This window comes from Charadrius vociferus, unplaced genomic scaffold, assembly GCF_000708025.1.
Source record: "Charadrius vociferus isolate BGI_N301 unplaced genomic scaffold, ASM70802v2 scaffold403, whole genome shotgun sequence".
Lineage (NCBI taxonomy): Eukaryota > Metazoa > Chordata > Aves > Charadriiformes > Charadriidae > Charadrius > Charadrius vociferus.
In genome coordinates, this window is record NW_009647697.1 from 378,546 (window position 1) to 395,554 (window position 17,009).

Genomic DNA, 17,009 nt, shown 5'->3' on the forward strand with positions numbered 1-17,009 from the left:
AATGGGAGAGAAAGGACAGTATCGCCAGGCAAATAAATAGCAGCGTACATTACATTTTTAAAGGAGATCTATAAGAAGAGCCTCCTTTAAGTTTTAATATCAAACTCTATAAAGGCAGGACAGGTTGAGTGCATGTATTTTTGTAATTGCACAGGTGTTCAGTTTTCCTTGATAACAAGAGTTATAAAAGCACATAAGACTCAAGCATCCTTCAGTGTAATATGTATGTAAGTCTCATAGGCGGTCTTCCAAATCAGGTCTCTGGCTCCAGGCTGAGCTCCCAAGAATTATCTTAAGGGTCCGTCTTGTCTCCCCTCGCCCAGAACAGAAGAACTGGGAAAGGCTTTAGGAAAGGGCTCCATAGCCACTTGGTTTGGCCAGGTCTCCCTGGCCAGCGATATTAATTGAAACACAGATATGGTCTGTGCCTTCATCCTGACTCGTCTTTCCCACTTCTTACAGATCAAAAGAACCTCTCGCGGCTCCGCTGTGGATTTGCATTACTGGATTGGCAAGGATTCATCTCAGGATGAGCAAGGCGCCGCGGCCCTGTATGTCACCCAGCTGGACAATGCACTCCAGGGCAACCCCGTGCAGCACCGGGAGGTGCAGGGACACGAGTCTGAGACCTTCCAAAGCTATTTCCGCAATGGCATTATGTGAGTAGCATAAAATACCCTGTAACGAGGTAGGTGATGGTCCCTGGGGGTCTCTCTGCTTCTCTCCATCTCAGAGCCCTCTACTTTTCAAATATCTGGAAAAAAATAAATTGATCAGCACTGAAGTTGGTCAAAATTCAGAAGAAAAATTTCCCATTTTGAAAAAAATTAGTTGTAAACATTGGGACTGGAACCATGTCATTCTGTTCTACTGGTTGTTTTCCCAGATATTTGCTATAAATGCGCCTTAACCTCCCTTTTGTTCACCATAGGGTCTTCCTTCCTCTCCTCTATGCACTTTAGATTAGTATGTCCATTCAGGGCACTTCAGACTAATATCAACCTTGAAGAGAAGTCCTGATTTGGCTCACACTGGGAGTAATATTCCTGAAGGGGAAGCAAATTTTGACTCTGAAATTCGGCCACCTAAAATTGGGTTGAATCTAACCCTGCGGTCGTGGCTCTCTTTTGAGTCCTTTGAACTCCAATAGCTGTCCTCCAGCAGGACCTTCACTGGCAATAAAGAGCCTAAGTGCCTTGCTTTTAAACAGCTGAAGAAAACTGAGATGAAAACACATCCTTGGTTAATACCCTCTCTCACAGTCTGTTTTTTGATACCTCTGTATCGTGTATATCTACAACCTCTCATGAGTTTCCTCGGGACTTTTGTGAGACAAAAAAGTGCTTTAATCCTCATCTTAAAGATGAGTAAAGGGCAATGAAGGACTGAAATTCAGACCTCCAAAAGTGTGCAGGTTTAGAAGTCTATTTGGAAACCTATCTGCCTGTGAAATCAGTATGAGTTAGACATCATCTTGGTCTAAACCACATGCCTAAGGTCAAACAGGAATTCTGAGGGAGAATGAGAAATTACAGCAGGCTCTTTCCACACCTTGGCAGATGGACTAATCACCACAGCATCCTTCTTGGATATGTTCAACTGGGCCAAACAAGTATGAAGTACTGTGAATCAGACCACATTTGCCAATCTCTTCTAAGCTATGATAAAATACATATATTACCCACATGGCAATAAATAAAAATTTCAGCAATTATCTCTCTCTCCCACAAATGGCAATTATATTGTGTCAATTATTACTGTAAGCCCTGAAGAATGAACATTGGATCTGTTTTCTAATATGGTCTAGGATATGTGGAATTGGGTTAGACTTGTTCAAACACCACTGAAAAGGCTCTAGGAATTCGTTTGGGGACTGTGTGAGTGTGTCTTCCTTGCAAAGTTGCATGGAAAGGAGAGGGTGGCATCATGCAGTGAGGCAATACAGCGCTAATAGCAGCTATTGCAAAGTGCGTGTTCAAGGATGGAAGGCCAACAAAATCAGTAGGTTAAATCTGAGAGAAAGACGGTGTTCTGTACCTGTTTATGATAGTGCTTTGTTCTGCTCATGGCAAAAATTTCCTATCTAAGCTACTTTTAATAGAATAACTATTTTGAACAAAACCAAATTTTAGCAAGGAGTTTGTTTTCTGCAAAATAAGTTTCATTTTTTAAATGAATGTTTATGGAATATTTAAATTCTGAGATGCCACTGCCATGGTTAATGGGTTTTTCAGTTTGGTTGTCTTATGTTTCCGTTGCCATCCCTGACCTGCCTGTTGTTCTACACATCTTCTCCAAAGATGCACAACAGCAACACTGCACCCATAGCAGGCAGATGGATACCATGAGGAGTCCTGGTTTGACAAGGGACCATGAAGAGTAGAGTGAGGCAATACAACATTTGACATTCCATTTTTAGGACTTTGAGATTTTATTGGCTCTAGATTTTTTAGTTGTCACCAAAACCTCGAGATGTTCTCAGAGGATAGGGGGAAAGATATTTTCTAACTAGCTCTGACTCTTTATTCCCTGCTACACAACAGCTACAAGAAGGGAGGAGTGGCTTCAGGATTTAAGCACGTGGAGACCAATATGTACAACATCAAGCGTCTTCTTCATGTCAAGGGCAAGAAGCACGTGTCAGCCACAGAGGTAAGAAGAAGAGCCCTCTCTCCTTATGCACCATTTCTCCTTGCCTCTCCTCCTACATCCATTTTGGACCAGGGTTACCTGTGAGATAGCTCACCTCGCTCAGGGGTTTGGTATTATCATGAGAGAAGCCATTGGGCTCAGTGAGTAGCTGAGTGCCAAAAAAATGAGCATGTCATTGCAGACCAGTTCTTACATGCCCAGGGGCGAGTTTGCGATGGCTGTGACTTGTCTCCTGCAGCTCTGGTTGTGTCCCCAGTCCTCACCGTCTGGTGAACACTTCCATTTTCTCATGACAGGTAGCACTTTCCTGGGACAGTTTCAATAAGGGCGATGTTTTCTTGCTGGACCTTGGGAAAGTGCTGATTCAGTGGAACGGACCCAGCTGCAGCATTGCTGAGAAATCCAGGGTGAGTACAGGAAAAAGCCCGTCGGTTTACTAGTGGTATTTTTTGGTGCCTGGAGGGGGAAAAATAGAGAAATAGCGCTCAGTGTTTGCACAGTGAAAATCTTGGTAAAACCAGCAACATGCAGATGAACAGAGAAAATCGTGGTAAATCATCTACTTCTCCATCTGCTGATATCAGAGGCCCAGGGAAGTGCTTTGCTCCAGTTCAGACCCGGCCTCAGCTTGGGTTTCACGGGCAGCTGTGGGCACTTCACTATCTCCAGCTCCAGAAAGGCACCCAGCTCCCTCTGGGGAGGTCCATCTCCATCTCTCTGTGCCCTGTAGTTTGCATGATATGGGACTAAAAAGTCAGCAGCAGCACGAGTAGGTTTAGCTGCAGTAACTACCCCATGGGTAGATGAATTTTAATTGTCTTTTTACAGCATCACAGGAAATTCCAGCTTGGTCAGTATGAGACAAGCAGGAATATGTAACCTAGGCATTGCTAGGTCAGATCCATTGCACTTTGCAAAGGGGTCATTATCCTTATTTTACTGATAGAGGAACTGAGATACAGAGATATAATAAAGCAAGATATATCAATGTGCCATCAGCAAAGCTGATGGCCAACCTCGTAGCCAGTCATTATACACATTAAAAGGCAGGCAGGTCTGCTCATCACATGGTGGCACCTGATGATCTGGGACAGGGGGAAGCTTCACAGGAAAGGCGGTTTTCCAGGACACAATGGCTAGGAGAAAATCCAACAGAGCATGGAGAAAAGACAGAGAAACCCTCAAGACACAGAGGAGGGGGAGCAGGTAGAGGGAAGGCTGCTGTGAGGAACAGGCCATGGTTCATCTCAGGCCTGGCAATCGAGCAAGTCATTGGTCTAACAAAGAGGGGCCCCTTTCAAAGCTGTTGCAGTACGAGTCATGGAAAAAAAAAATCAATGGAAAATGGAGATTTTAGCCTAATTAGTTGCTTGGCATTTCACGCTGCTTCTTTTCACAGAAAACATCCCCTCTTTTTGAATACTTGAAACATTTAAATGTAAAATGTCACCACGGGGCGCCCAGGGTCCTGCAGCTCTGCAGCATCTGGCCTCGTTGTCCTCAGCATGTACGCATCTCTCTCCCAGACCATCTCAGTAGATTATTGGACCTGCTCATGTACAGTCACACATAGGCAACGCCTGTGGTGGTGACTGTGCACCTCTGCCCTGCAGGAGCAAGCACCAGGAGCGACTGTAATAAGCAATATTTTCCTGAAAGTTAATTAATAAGCAGGCATTATAGACACATCCCCTTTTTCAATAGCTAAATTTGGAGAACAGTAGAAGCTTCAGAGAGTTGTGGTAATCTGGCTTGGACTATTGGTGCTCAGTCATTGCTTTAGGTCTGAGGCTTGCTGAATTTGTTGTCTGGATCAGGACTTACCCCCCAGTGATCCTTGTGCAGGGTCTCGCACTGGCTCGCAGCATCAGGGACAGCGAAAGAGGCGGCCGAGCTCAGATCGGCATCATTGACAATGAGAAAGACTCCCCAGACCTCATGCAGATCATGAAGATGGTGCTGGGTGAGAGGCGCGGGGAGCTCCGAGACGCCATCCCAGATACGAAAGCAGATGAGCTGCAGAAAGCAAATGTCCGACTCTACCAGTAAGTCTTGGGATGGGCACCAAACCCCATCCTTTCTCACAGCGGGCAGTGCATCCCCTGACTCTGCTCGGTGACTGTCTTTCAGTGTCTATGAGAAGGACAACGACCTGGTGGTACAGGAGATAGCCACCCGGCCCCTGACACAGGATCTGCTCCAGCACGAGGTGAGGGAAAGCCTTCAGCCCTTACAGCAAGAGAAGAATGCTGTGGCTTGCTTTATTTTCAGCTGAGCACCTGTTTCAATGGGATACCCCTTTTCCTGAAAATTATCAGCCCTTCCATCCCTCAGGTTTATCAGGTGTCCTCTGAAAACGAGGCAGCTTGGCCCTACTACAGCCTCAGTGGCTAGAGGTAGGTGGTGCGTTGAAGCTGCTCTAACGAGAGATGGCAAATCGACCCTCTCAACCACGGATGATGTTATCTTGGCAATCAGAGCCAAGGAGACCTGCGGGCCAGGAATAAATTCCGGATGGAAATAAGGCTTCTTAATACCTGGTGTTCAGGGACAGCCCTCCATCTGCAGAATTGAGAGTAAATAAACACTCTGCTCACAAAATCACGAAGATTTTTCCTGCTGTAGCAAGTGGCTATATAGAAGAATATTCCTTACAGACCCTCTGTCCAAAGGCTTTCAAAAAACAGAGGCTTTCCTAATATTGGCAGAGAATTGCTCATCCTTAATTCTCTGCAGTGCAAACCAGCGTTGTGCTGCAAGGCTCCAGCTCCCTTACCCACCCTGGTGTCAGCCTTGTTAAAGCTCAGCCTCCTTTTACAGGCGTATGCAGCTTTTGCTTTTCTTGTCATAGTTCAGTTTGAAAAACGAGGAGCCTTGGGTCACGCAGTGGGTTGTCAGTTTGGAGCACCAACTCTCTGCGGTGGAGACAGGCTGCCTGGCAGCCACCTCATCCCCTTTGGGTTCGGGATCCTACCGTGTTCACAACGATGCAACATTTTTAGTTCCAGATCGGGGACACAAAATAGTCATACGGAAGATGTCTAACTGTGACTTTTCCTGCTCCTTTAGTAGCAGATTTGGCATAAATACGCCCCACCATCAGCAGTGCTGTAGCCCAGCAGGCTGAGGGTGATATTTCAGTGTACACTTCTCCTTGAGCCTTTCAGAGCTGTATTTTCTGTTGGTTTGGGAACACCTCTCATGAAATGGTAATGGCCAGTTTTGAGCAGTGCCTAGGAAAAATACATATTTTAACTCATTACAGTTAAAGGGCAGCTGCCTGGGTCAGGTGTGCTCACAAAGTCAGAGTACCCATGAACCCCTGCACTTCAGGGTTGATGGTAGTTGTAGTCTATTTATGAACCACAGTGCATCCATCATCTATTGCCTCTTCTAATGGTTGCACCAGGCTTAGAGCTCTACAAGGCAAGGAAATGAGCTAGATCTACATCTAATCTAAATCTTCAACAAGGATCCAACCTGGGTAGGCTACAAATAAGGACCTTTGCTTGTGCAGAGCTTTTTATGTCTGTTTTTTCTTTTCCACCTCAGGACTGCTACATTTTAGACCAAGGTGGTTTTAAGATTTATGTCTGGAGAGGAAAAGCCTCCAGCGTGGAAGAGAAAAAAGCAGCCTTCACTCGAGCTGTGGTGAGTTGTAATACTGTGCAAACAATGTCACAGGAGGTTAACTAAGTGCTGATCTTGATCTGACCACTAATTACAATTAAGCGTAGGTCTTGAGGAGCTGGCCTGTGTAATAACAGAGAGAGAAGTTAAACATCTAAGGGAGGCATGATGACGTAAACACAAAATTGTTAGTCACCAAATTGCGCTAGAACTAAGACCTGCCACTAAAACTAGGAAGAAATTTGTTGAAGTAAAGTAAGTATAAAAGAAAATGCTTTGTTACACAGTAAGTGGTGGACTTCTGGATTTTGTTGATCCAAGAGATGGTGGAGACAGAGAGTATCAGCAGGGTCAAGATGGGATTAGACAAATTCATGGTCACCAGGTCCATAAACAGATATTAAAGGGGCTTTTATATCCTCTCTAACATCCGTGACCGAGTATAGAGAATGCTGGGGCGAGCAAAGGGATCACACTGCAGACAGCGACCAGGCTCACGTGAGCTTGCGAAACAGCATCTCTTAATGCCACTGTCCCAGGCAGCACGGACCACTGCTCTGACCCTGACAGGCATCTCTTGTGTTCCAAACCAAGTGTAATACCTTGGGCAGATCAATGGGGAACTCGATTACTGGGACACTCTGGAAAAGCCAGACCTTCTATGTAGGTGCTACAGGCCTCAACACCAAGTCCATTACGGGCAGCAAGTCTTTTTCACCATGCTGATGGCTCTGGGCCCAGGTTCTGCATGTGAATTTGAAGGTGATACAGTGCTCTTCCACTGGTAGAAAGAGATTTGTTATTAACTGCTATTAATTCAGATGGCCAACCTAAGGCAAGACCAGGGCTCATGTTAAGGTAGAACACACCAGCATAGTGCCCTGGTACCTCCAGATGAGCTGCCATGCAGGTATTTTCTGGCAGAGAGTTCCTCAAGGCTTCCTTTCAGAAAAAATTAGCCTCAAGGGAGCCTTTTCAAGTAAGGCATTTGGCAGGTTTTTCACAAGTTGGCAAGTTGAAGTGAAGGCATCAAGGGAACTTAGCTTTTAATTCATCTGTTCACTTATGTGAACCATAATAGCCTCATCTTCAGTGAGATCTTACTAGGAGATACTGAACTTGAGTGGCCCCAACTTCAATAAGGTCTTACCAGGAGACACCCAGCTTCAATACCGATTGCAGCTATTGTTTGCAGCTATTGTCTCAGAGAAGAAAAGATTAGGCAAACTTTGTCTTAAAACTTGTCTCCAAGTCCTCAATGCTCTTTTCAAAAGCTTAACTCAAATGCTTTTTAGGAGGCAATCAGCTCTGCAAATTCTGGCCCTGAGCTACACATGTAGAACAAAAGATATCTCTTTCTTTCAGTGTGGCAGGTGGGAGGGATGGGGAGACCATCTGCTCTGCTTTTCCCGGGGGAGAGTGTGTGGCTGCAGTATTTACAGCAGAAGATGAATGCTCAGAAGCCTACAATCAGGCTCTTCCCCTGAACCACGGCTGTCAGCACTGTACCTCCAGGTCATCCTGGAGCTGCTGAGATAAAGACAGAGCAGTTCCCAAAAACCAAGCAATGACTTCCTTGTTGTGGCAGAACACAGTTTTCTTCTCTCTCATATTGTATCAAGCACATCTGTTGAAGTAGTCTTTTGATTCCATAGTGGCTCTACTGCAAAGAAATAATTTGTTTTTAGGGGCGGGGGGAGGGGGGAAGAAATAGACATTTGTGAGAGTTTAGTCCCTTCAGAACACACATTATGCTCTGGGGTACTGAGCTGCCTCCACCCCTTTGCTACCCCGGCATACATGCTCTCCAGCATGCTACAGGGAGAACAGTCCCCCTGTTTTAGAGAGGGACAGAAAGTTTGGAGAGGAGCAAAGAACTGCATTAGGTTCTCGTGTTGTGGGCAAACCTCATCACTGCTCTCCTCTACTCCTTGATCCATCACCAGGAGCCATCTATGGAGCTGTATGAGATAGAGGAGGAGGCTTTTCATTAGATCCATTGAGTGAGATTTTCTTCAAGACTCAAGCACCACGTAGAGATTAAGTTCAGGATGTGGTATAGGTGACCAGCCTCTAGGGGCAGGGTTCAGTCTCCTAAACCCAGAAATAAACATGGACACTACAGTGAGAGCTTGTAGACACCTCCGTTTATAAGGCTGAATGCAAGTCTTGAGGTGAATCCTGCCCTTGGTCATGCTACTGTGGTCAGTAGGGGACCTTCACTCTTTGGGCTGGCTCACATCCACATTTCTCTTCTCATATCTGTAAAAAGCTCAGTGTGTCCCCACTAATGTCCTTTTCAACCCCACTAGGGTTTTATCCAAGCCAAAGGCTATCCTTCATCCACCAACATTGAAGTGATCAATGATGGAGCAGAGTCAGCCATGTTTAAACAGCTCTTCCAGAGGTGGACAGAAAAGGATGAAACACAAGGGTTGGGCAAAGCCTACACTACTGGCAAAATTGGTGAGCATGTTTCTCCTGGATTTGGCTTTCCTACCTGTGCTAAGCAACAGCTGAGGGAACATCATTCACATTAACCGTCTCCTGCCTTCAGCATCTTGAAACTCTAGTGCACATTCTTCTCAAGCCTCGTATTTTTCACGTTCTTCTGTAGATGCAAAGTATTCAGGAACTGAACTATGTTCAGAACTGCTGAAGTTTCTCATACAAACCTAACTGCCACTTATTCCAAATGTAAATATCGGCAGAAGATCACTCTCATCTGAAAATTTGTATGCAAAAATTGACACTCTCAGAACTCCCTAATTTTCTTCATAAAGGGCTAATGAAGAACCTGATAAGGAAGTGTTGAACACCATTCTTCTTTCATTTACACTGGCATCCACCCAAGACCCTCCTGACGTCAGTGGAATTATTCTGTATTTACACTGATGTGAACAGTGCCTCGATTTATCACACTGCTGAAGTGAATATTGCAATGCATTAATCCCAAAGAGTAAACAATACTGAAGAGACATAACTTGGTGGTGAATGGTGGGATGGTGACAGAAATGCTCAATGTCTCCAACAATAATAGCTTCAGGGCTGCAAATCTCTTTCACTTGCAAGTTCTTTCTTTCTCTCCACCTGTGTCTGTGCTCTCTTTCTCTCCTCCTGTGTCTCTCCATGCTGTCCATAAATGTGCTCTGTCTTTACCACGAGCTGGAGAAATGTAGCCATGTCATTTCTGAAAGCAGCATTTTAAAAGGAGGGCGATAGGTATGGATTTGGAAACCAATTATGACTTTTCAGTCAGGAGACAACTAACATTTTTACCAGCCAGTCATCACTGGAACGCACTATATGGCCCATTGCCAGCCTGTAACAGATCAGCGCTGGGGTGTATGAGGTCTTGCATATTCCAAAATCAATATTGGCTTACTGGTGGCAAGACTGGGTTCATGCAACCATGGACCAGGTTATAAAGATTGTGTATAAAGACTGTGTTAGTGCGTGAGGGTGATGCAGACGCTTTGTTCGTTACTGTGCATTCACTGGGTTCTTGTTTTTATTCTGCTGGTGCATGCAGCCAAGGTGGAGCAGGTGAAGTTTGACACCACTCAGCTCCACGCCAGACCAGAGCTAGCTGCTGAGCAGAGGATGGTAGATGATGCCTCCGGGGAGATTGAGGTGAGAGAGCTCCTTTTGCTGACAGAGGGTGCAATAATCAGCCTGTTTCCAAACTTCTCTGCCTTTTTTTTACACAGCAGCTGTATGGAGCTGTGAAGGTGTGCCCACCTACCCTCCCCAAGGAAGGATGGCTGCAGCCAGAGCAAACTGCTTGCAAACTCTAATTCACGCGGCAGTTGCATTTCTCCTCCAACCCATGACCAGTGGAGCAAAGCAGTCACCAAGCTGACTCCTCTCCTGCCATATGTGTGGTTCATGAGGCTGATACAGTCAACTCCCTTCTCACACTGTCTCCCAGTTAGGTCCCTATCAACCAAGCTTGCAGAGAGCAGAGGCCCCTCTCCCATTCTTGTGGCCTCCCATGAAGCTGGTTGAGACAGGGGCTGTGGGACTGAGAGGGACCAGGAGGCTGCTCCTCTTGAGGGCCACTGACAGCAGAAGGGCTGTTAATGGTATATGTATTGTGGCAGTCACGGGAGAGACCTGACTTTGCCAGCAAGCACTTAATCAAGATGGAAGAACGCAGGCTGGCATCCAGAGGAGAGAGGAAGGGTTCTCTTTCCAACTGAAGAGACCTGAACTTCAGTGGTCTGCTGACAAAGGGGCTGTGCTCTGTCTTTACGTTGACTCCACTGCTGCTCACCAAAATGTTTCTTTCACTAGGTGTGGAGGATTGAGGACTTGCAAATGCAGCCAGTGAATCCCAAGACATATGGGCAGTTCTATGGGGGTGACTGCTACCTGGTCCTGTACACCTACCTGAGATCAGGCAGGCCTCACTACGTCCTCTACATGTGGCAGGTAGGTCAAACCAAGCAGAAAGGCCTGTGCTGTGTCTGCTGGAAGCCTGAAACTGAAGGAAGCAATTACATGCAAAAATCCCAACCCAAGCATCCAGAAGAACTCACATGCCCTTTGCTCATCAGTTGCCCATTGCAAATATCCCAAGCTGTGCTTTGTAGGCAGCATGGACTCTCTGAGCCCAATCTGTCATCAGACTGAGAGCCAGCAATTTCAGACAGAAATGGTGAAGGATGATGGGGCTTACAGCGCTGAGGTCAAACTTTGCAGTCTTCCAGATCTTCCCTTAAAGCCTCAGCTCCTGGAGTCATTCGAGCACATGGATATCTCTGCCTTCCTTTTTAAAGTATATTTACCTGCCCTGAATGCAGAGAAAAGCTTTGAAAATGGGATGCTAAAGTCTCCAAAACCAGAATGCAAGGGAATTTTAAACATCTGGCACTTTTAATTCTGATCTCACAATATGCAGGGCTTGGGGTTGGCAAGATGTTACACTGTGCAGAGCTTTATACCCTTGATCTCATCACGTTGCATGTCATGTCTCTCCCTCCCCCAGGGTCGCCATGCCTCTGTGGATGAAATCACCGCCTGTGCCCTCAATGCCATTGAGCTGGACAAGAAGCATGGGGATGAGGCCGTGCAGGTGCGCGTGACAATGGGCAAGGAGCCCACACACTTTCTGGCCATCTTCAAGGGCAAGCTGATCATTTACGAGGTAACGTGGCTTTGTGTGTGTGGGCAATGGAAGGTGCGAGCACCAACGATGGCTTGGCAGTTGCAATGGAAATAGTCCAGAAAAAAGGGCTGATATTGAGGAAAGGAGCCTGCCAGGTCTGCATGAGCTGGCAGATGGAAGTGGTGGAACATTTCTACTGCTTCCCAAGTAGTCTGAACACCATATGTGTAAACACAGTCCTGGACTGACCCATACTCCGCTGTCTACCCCTGAGCTTCAGCATTAATATGTGATGTTCTTTCCAGCTTCTATCCCAAAATATTTTGCAGAGTTACTGTAAGACAATCGTCCTGGGAATTACAGATGCCACTATCCAGAAACGGTCCTCCAAAATATCCTATAAACAGTTACATGATTTGAATTGTCCCTGCCTGAATTATATCACGTTGACTACTAACCCACTTCACTTGCTGCTTTGGCTGCCACCATCTGTGGTGGAGACATTGCAAATGGCTGAGGAAGAGGGGGATTGCCCTCAGTTCTCAGTGTTGGTCCCACCATATGGCTTCCATGGCAGATGTTCAGCTAAGCCAAGCACAACTGGAAATCAGAGTCCGGCTGCCTTGCCCAGGTTACATGGCAAATGCTTTGCAGACAGTAAGATCTGCTCACACTGAATGTGGGCATCTTGATGGGAGCTGGTCAAGACTCAGAGAAATCAGGGAGAAATGTGGAAGTTATGCCATGTAGGTTTTATTCTGACCTGGAACCAGAAGGTATTTGGATTTCCTCACCTGCTTTGTACAGGACCATGGCCCATTGTTGCAGCAGTGTGGAAGGTTGTGACCCCAAGAACCTTCCCCCTCAAACCAGTTGCACCCTGGATTTGAATGCCCTGTTTACCTCCCAAAACCATCCTTCCCTCTGTTCCTTGCAGGGCGGCACAAGCCGGGCTCAGAAAAGCACGCCCGAGCCAGCGATCCGCCTCTTCCAGGTGAGGGGCACAGATGAGATGAACACAAAGGCCACGGAGGTGCCGGCCCGGGCCTCCTCCTTTACCCCCAATGACGTCTCCCTGCTAACGCCCAGCCAAGTCTGCTACCTGTGGTGTGGGAAGGTGAGAAATCGCTGATGTGAGGCTTCAGTCTCCTACCTCCACTGAGCTGTGGAGGTGTATCCTTGGGCATGTAGACCATTAATTTCAATGGAGGAAGGTGCACCCAGCAGAGGGCCTTATCTGTGGAGGATTAGCAGTAACACAGCCCTCTCAATATAGAAGTAACCCAACTGGGGCTTCACCTCACATCATTTTAGAGGTTCGTATGACTTTCAGCTGAATAAAGCACCCCAGGTTCTCCAACTGTAAGAAATTAGCCAGGATTAGAGCATATTCATTTATCCTTTTAGTGATCTGCTTCAGGATGAGATGGTAGATCAAACCAAAGCAGAAGGGTTGCCTGGATTTGTGGATGCCCCATCACTGGAAGTTTTCAAAGTCGGGTTGGACAAGGCTTTGAGTAACCTGATCTAGTAAAAGGGGTCCCTGCCCATGGCAGGGGGCTTGGACTAGATGATCTTTAAAGGTCCCTTCCAACCCAAAACAATCCATGATTCTGTGAGTTGTGCCTTAGATGCCAATGGCTGCACTAAGTGTCCCTTCAGGAACTAGAAATGGATTCTGAGTGACCAGCTCAGATGAGACCCTCAAAGGCATTCAAGCAGGTCTAAAACTTTCAAAAGGAGGGCATGGCCAAGCCAGTTCTCACCCCCATTCCCCCTCCCCCCCCCCATAAGTTTTGCCAGTCTACCCCTAACTCCACCTCAATTTTATGTCCTTAACACAGGGATGCAGTGGAGATGAGAGGGAGATGGCAAAGATGGTAGCTGACATCGTCTCCAAACGGGACAAGCACACCATTTTGGAGGGACAAGAGCCAGCAGAATTCTGGGAAGCCTTGGGAGGCAAAGCACCTTACGCCAGTGAAAAGAGGTAATAGTGACCTGCTTGCTCCTTTGGTCTTCACCAGGCACCATCAAGCAAGGGATCAAAACTTTGCAGGGAAATGAGTAAGCACTTTGATACCATGTCCTCACCAAAGGGAGCATTAGGCCAGAATATCATCAAAAGCTTGGTTAGAAACCACACCAAGATGTCTCTTTCTTAGCTTTTGTGTGAGACCTTCTGAAGTAGGAGCTGCAGATGGAAAAATCTAGACAAGGGTGTGCTACATCCTCTTTTCCCCACAGTAAATCCATCCCATACCTTGTAAGGACTACATGAATCACATGCTCCGTTTCAAGCCATTATTATTTACGGGCAGCCCCAGAAGATTCATGAAACTAAAACTGCTTTTGAACAGCCTGGTTTTCTCCAGCCCTCTGGGCAGGTGATGTGTTCCTTTGCAACGAAGTGATAATGATGTGGCTTTCACCTGACAGCAGGCTCATCTCCACAAGGAAAGAAGGGTTCTGCTTTTGCCCTCTTTAAGTGGGGAAGAAGTTACCTTTAAAAATTCTTAAAATGACCCAAGAATCCCCTGAGACCTGACATTGCCTGATTTTCAGGCACTCAGATGACCATTGCCATTTTCCCACCTCTTCCATCAAGGTCATGGCAAGTAGGAGCAGGGCCCTGCTGTAAACCACAAGGGGAAGGTTTCCATCTCTCTTGCTTTTTCTTTCCCTGCCATGCATGAGGAAGGTTTCAAGAGCAGGTCACGCACTACCAGCCTCGCCTCTTTGAGTGCTCCAACCAGACGGGTCGATTCATCATGACAGAGGTGGTGGGATTCTGCCAGGAAGACTTGGACGAAGATGACGTCATGCTGCTAGACACATGGGAAGAGGTCAGCACTGACTCCTCCTCCTCTTCCACCCAGACATATTTTCAAACTGGTTATGGCTTAATTTGTTTTAATCCGTCATTCAATGTGAAACCAAGGGCAGTATACCTTCTGTCCCATCTCCAAACCCTTCACTGTGCTAGGTCAGACAAGCAGGTGTATGTCCAGTCCTGCTCACCAGGTACAAAACACGTGAGTGAGGAGGTATTGCTATCCCTATTTCAGAAAGGAGGGAACAGAGGCACCTGGTCCATGCCGTGCTTCAAGGTAAGATGAGCTGGACCTGCTCCAGTCTTTGCCAGCTCATCCAAGGGGGTGGCACCCAGAAACCCTACCCCTCATTTCCCAGCGCCAATGGTGAGGACTTGCTTGGAAACTGACTCCAAGGGGTTTGCTTTCTGAGGCCATTTGATTTTTTGGCCATGCAAGGACTGAGTTTAGCTACCTTGAAGCATGTGAGAGCTGTTTTCTGAAATATTCATACTTTAGGCCCGTCTCAAAAGCAAAATCCTTCTTGACTGGGGAGGAAATCTGGGATCAAAATCCCAGGGGACTGCTGGGAAACAACAATTCCTGTCTTATCTCTGCTTCACTTGGCAGGGCTGAATAAACAGCCATGCTCGCGCAGGTCCTGACTACTCACCAATCTTCAATACCACCTCTCCTTGCAGATTTTCCTTTGGGTTGGCAAAGCCTCCAACACGTATGAGAGGAACGAGGCAGTTGCCTCGGCTAAGGAGTATCTCAAGACCCATCCGGCAGGGAGAGACTTGGCAACTCCGATAATACTGGTGAAGCAGGGCTATGAACCCCTCAACTTCACAGGGTGGTTCAACGCTTGGGACCCCTACAAATGGAGCGTAAGTTGCTGGAAAAGCCCTGTGGTGTGTACGCGTGCTTGGTGATACTTAAAGGGTGTTCTTGTCAGCAAGCCACATCCTCTATGGTGCATGGAGGGAAACCTTGCAATGACATGTCCTGAGCCTCACAGCTTCCTGGTGCTACCTGAGCAGCTTCTGATCCTTTGCCAGCAAAAAGTGCTTGTTTGGTGAAACGGATGCTTTTGCGTATATAAGTAAATGTGCTTTAGTTCACAATATTCACATTTTTATTTTAAAAAAAGATTAGGTTCCACGTCAGGTTTGTTATTTCAGTTGAAAATGAGTTGGGGCTTCTAGCAGTAAAATCCAGTTCAGAGTGGCAACAGAAGCACCCCACATCATTAAAAAAAAATGAAAAAAAAGGTTAATTTTTCAAAATACAGCCACAGAGAAAAATTTATGACCCAACTTTTAGAGCAAACTCTGGTGAAATAAAAGATGCGAGCAGACAGGTCTCGTCTCCAGGTTTGCAGAATGCCCATCAGAGCCCAGGAGCTCCTGAGCAAGGTCACCCTTGGTCCCTACATACAAGCCTTCTTCTCAAAAGCTGATTTACAAATACCAGAATGTCACTATATAGAATTGGAAACCTGCCCAGGGAGATGCCTGGGAAAGAAAAAAGTCCTTTCTCTCCTCTTTCAAACACACAGGCTTCAAACCATTTCAGGAATATAATGTGGAGCAGAGATTTGCTTGTGTGGCCAGTGCATGGGGACTCACAACGTGTGGTCAGGACACACATGGTCATGCACAGCGTGGTTGGATGGAGGAAGCAGCAATGCACTTAACTCCATGCAGACCATGGACCAGCTGGTCCAGCCAGCCTGGAGGCTCAGTGCTGCAGCACAGAGTGTATTTAGGAACAAAGGACAATCCTGGAGGGGCTTTGGTGGTTGATAGAGCCAGAGTACCAGTTCATAGCAAACAGCCAGGTGGAAGCAATGCTGTGCACCTAAATTCCTGCCACCCGATGGCACTGGTGGGCATGGTTTAACAAAAAAAAAAAAAAAAAAAAAAAAAAAAAAAAAAAAAAAGGAGGAAAGAAAGATGATGGGCATCTGGGAAAAACTCAGCTCCCAGGTGGTGTTTTAGCAGACTCTTCCCCAGTGAGATGGTCCCTTCTATGAACAACAGTGTTCAGCCAGTTCACAAGCAATCCTGTCTTCTTGTTGCCCAGAGGGCTGTCAGTGAAGTCCCATGCTGAGCCTGCAGGTGGGACAACTGGGACAATAGGGTGAAGGTCCCCCAGGGAAATTCACACTGCAGGGAATCTCATACAGAGATTTTTTATTTTTTTTTTGCCTGTAGCTGGGTTTGCATCGTCTTTCTTTGCAACTGGTGCACTGGTAGAAAGCCTGTCTTGACAGCCGGATTTGGACAGATGAGACAGCAAGAGTCAGCAACTCCCAGAGCTCTGACCCTTAAACCAATGTTGATGCTTAGAACGAAGGTCAAAACTTGTTTTTTTTTTTTTTTCTGAGGAACTGCTGAAAAACAAGGATACAGCTCATAAAATATGTGCCTCCAAAAATATCCCCTGCAGGCAGCTTCAGCAACTACAGAAAAGCAATCCAAACTGTTGACATCCCAGAAACATCTGGTGTGTGTGTGTTCATTGCTCAGTTTTGGGTCTAAATCTGTTTGCTCTGCAGTCCATGTGTTTATGTTGTTTGTTCTTGTTGGGGAACTTTGTCGGATGATTCCGTTAAGAACTGACATCTCCTGGCTGCTTAGGAAAACACAGTCATCAGCTTTGCCAATATACCTAATATATTTATTTTTTTTTTAGGAAATAAGAGGTAACTGGCAATACGTAGCACCAAATTACAAGAATTCAGGGATCGAGGCTTTGAAAAATCTGTTGCATTAGCTAAATGAATCAGGGAAGGGAAA

At 46.3% G+C, this 17,009-nt stretch overlaps 1 protein-coding gene across 1 annotated transcript in view; it reads left to right on the plus strand.

Moving 5' to 3' along the window:
- LOC104283329 (villin-1-like) overlaps positions 1-17,009 on the plus strand; it is a 36,040-nt gene that overhangs the window by 16,052 nt on the left and 2,979 nt on the right. The window contains exons 4-17 of the mRNA XM_009881491.1: positions 463-659; positions 2,544-2,652; positions 2,949-3,059; positions 4,498-4,697; positions 4,783-4,861; positions 6,205-6,303; positions 8,595-8,748; positions 9,815-9,915; positions 10,579-10,716; positions 11,273-11,431; positions 12,330-12,509; positions 13,237-13,382; positions 14,094-14,238; positions 14,907-15,095. Coding sequence (XP_009879793.1) covers positions 463-659; positions 2,544-2,652; positions 2,949-3,059; positions 4,498-4,697; positions 4,783-4,861; positions 6,205-6,303; positions 8,595-8,748; positions 9,815-9,915; positions 10,579-10,716; positions 11,273-11,431; positions 12,330-12,509; positions 13,237-13,382; positions 14,094-14,238; positions 14,907-15,095 — 2,007 coding nt within the window. The remainder of the gene's footprint in view (positions 1-462; positions 660-2,543; positions 2,653-2,948; positions 3,060-4,497; positions 4,698-4,782; positions 4,862-6,204; positions 6,304-8,594; positions 8,749-9,814; positions 9,916-10,578; positions 10,717-11,272; positions 11,432-12,329; positions 12,510-13,236; positions 13,383-14,093; positions 14,239-14,906; positions 15,096-17,009) is intronic.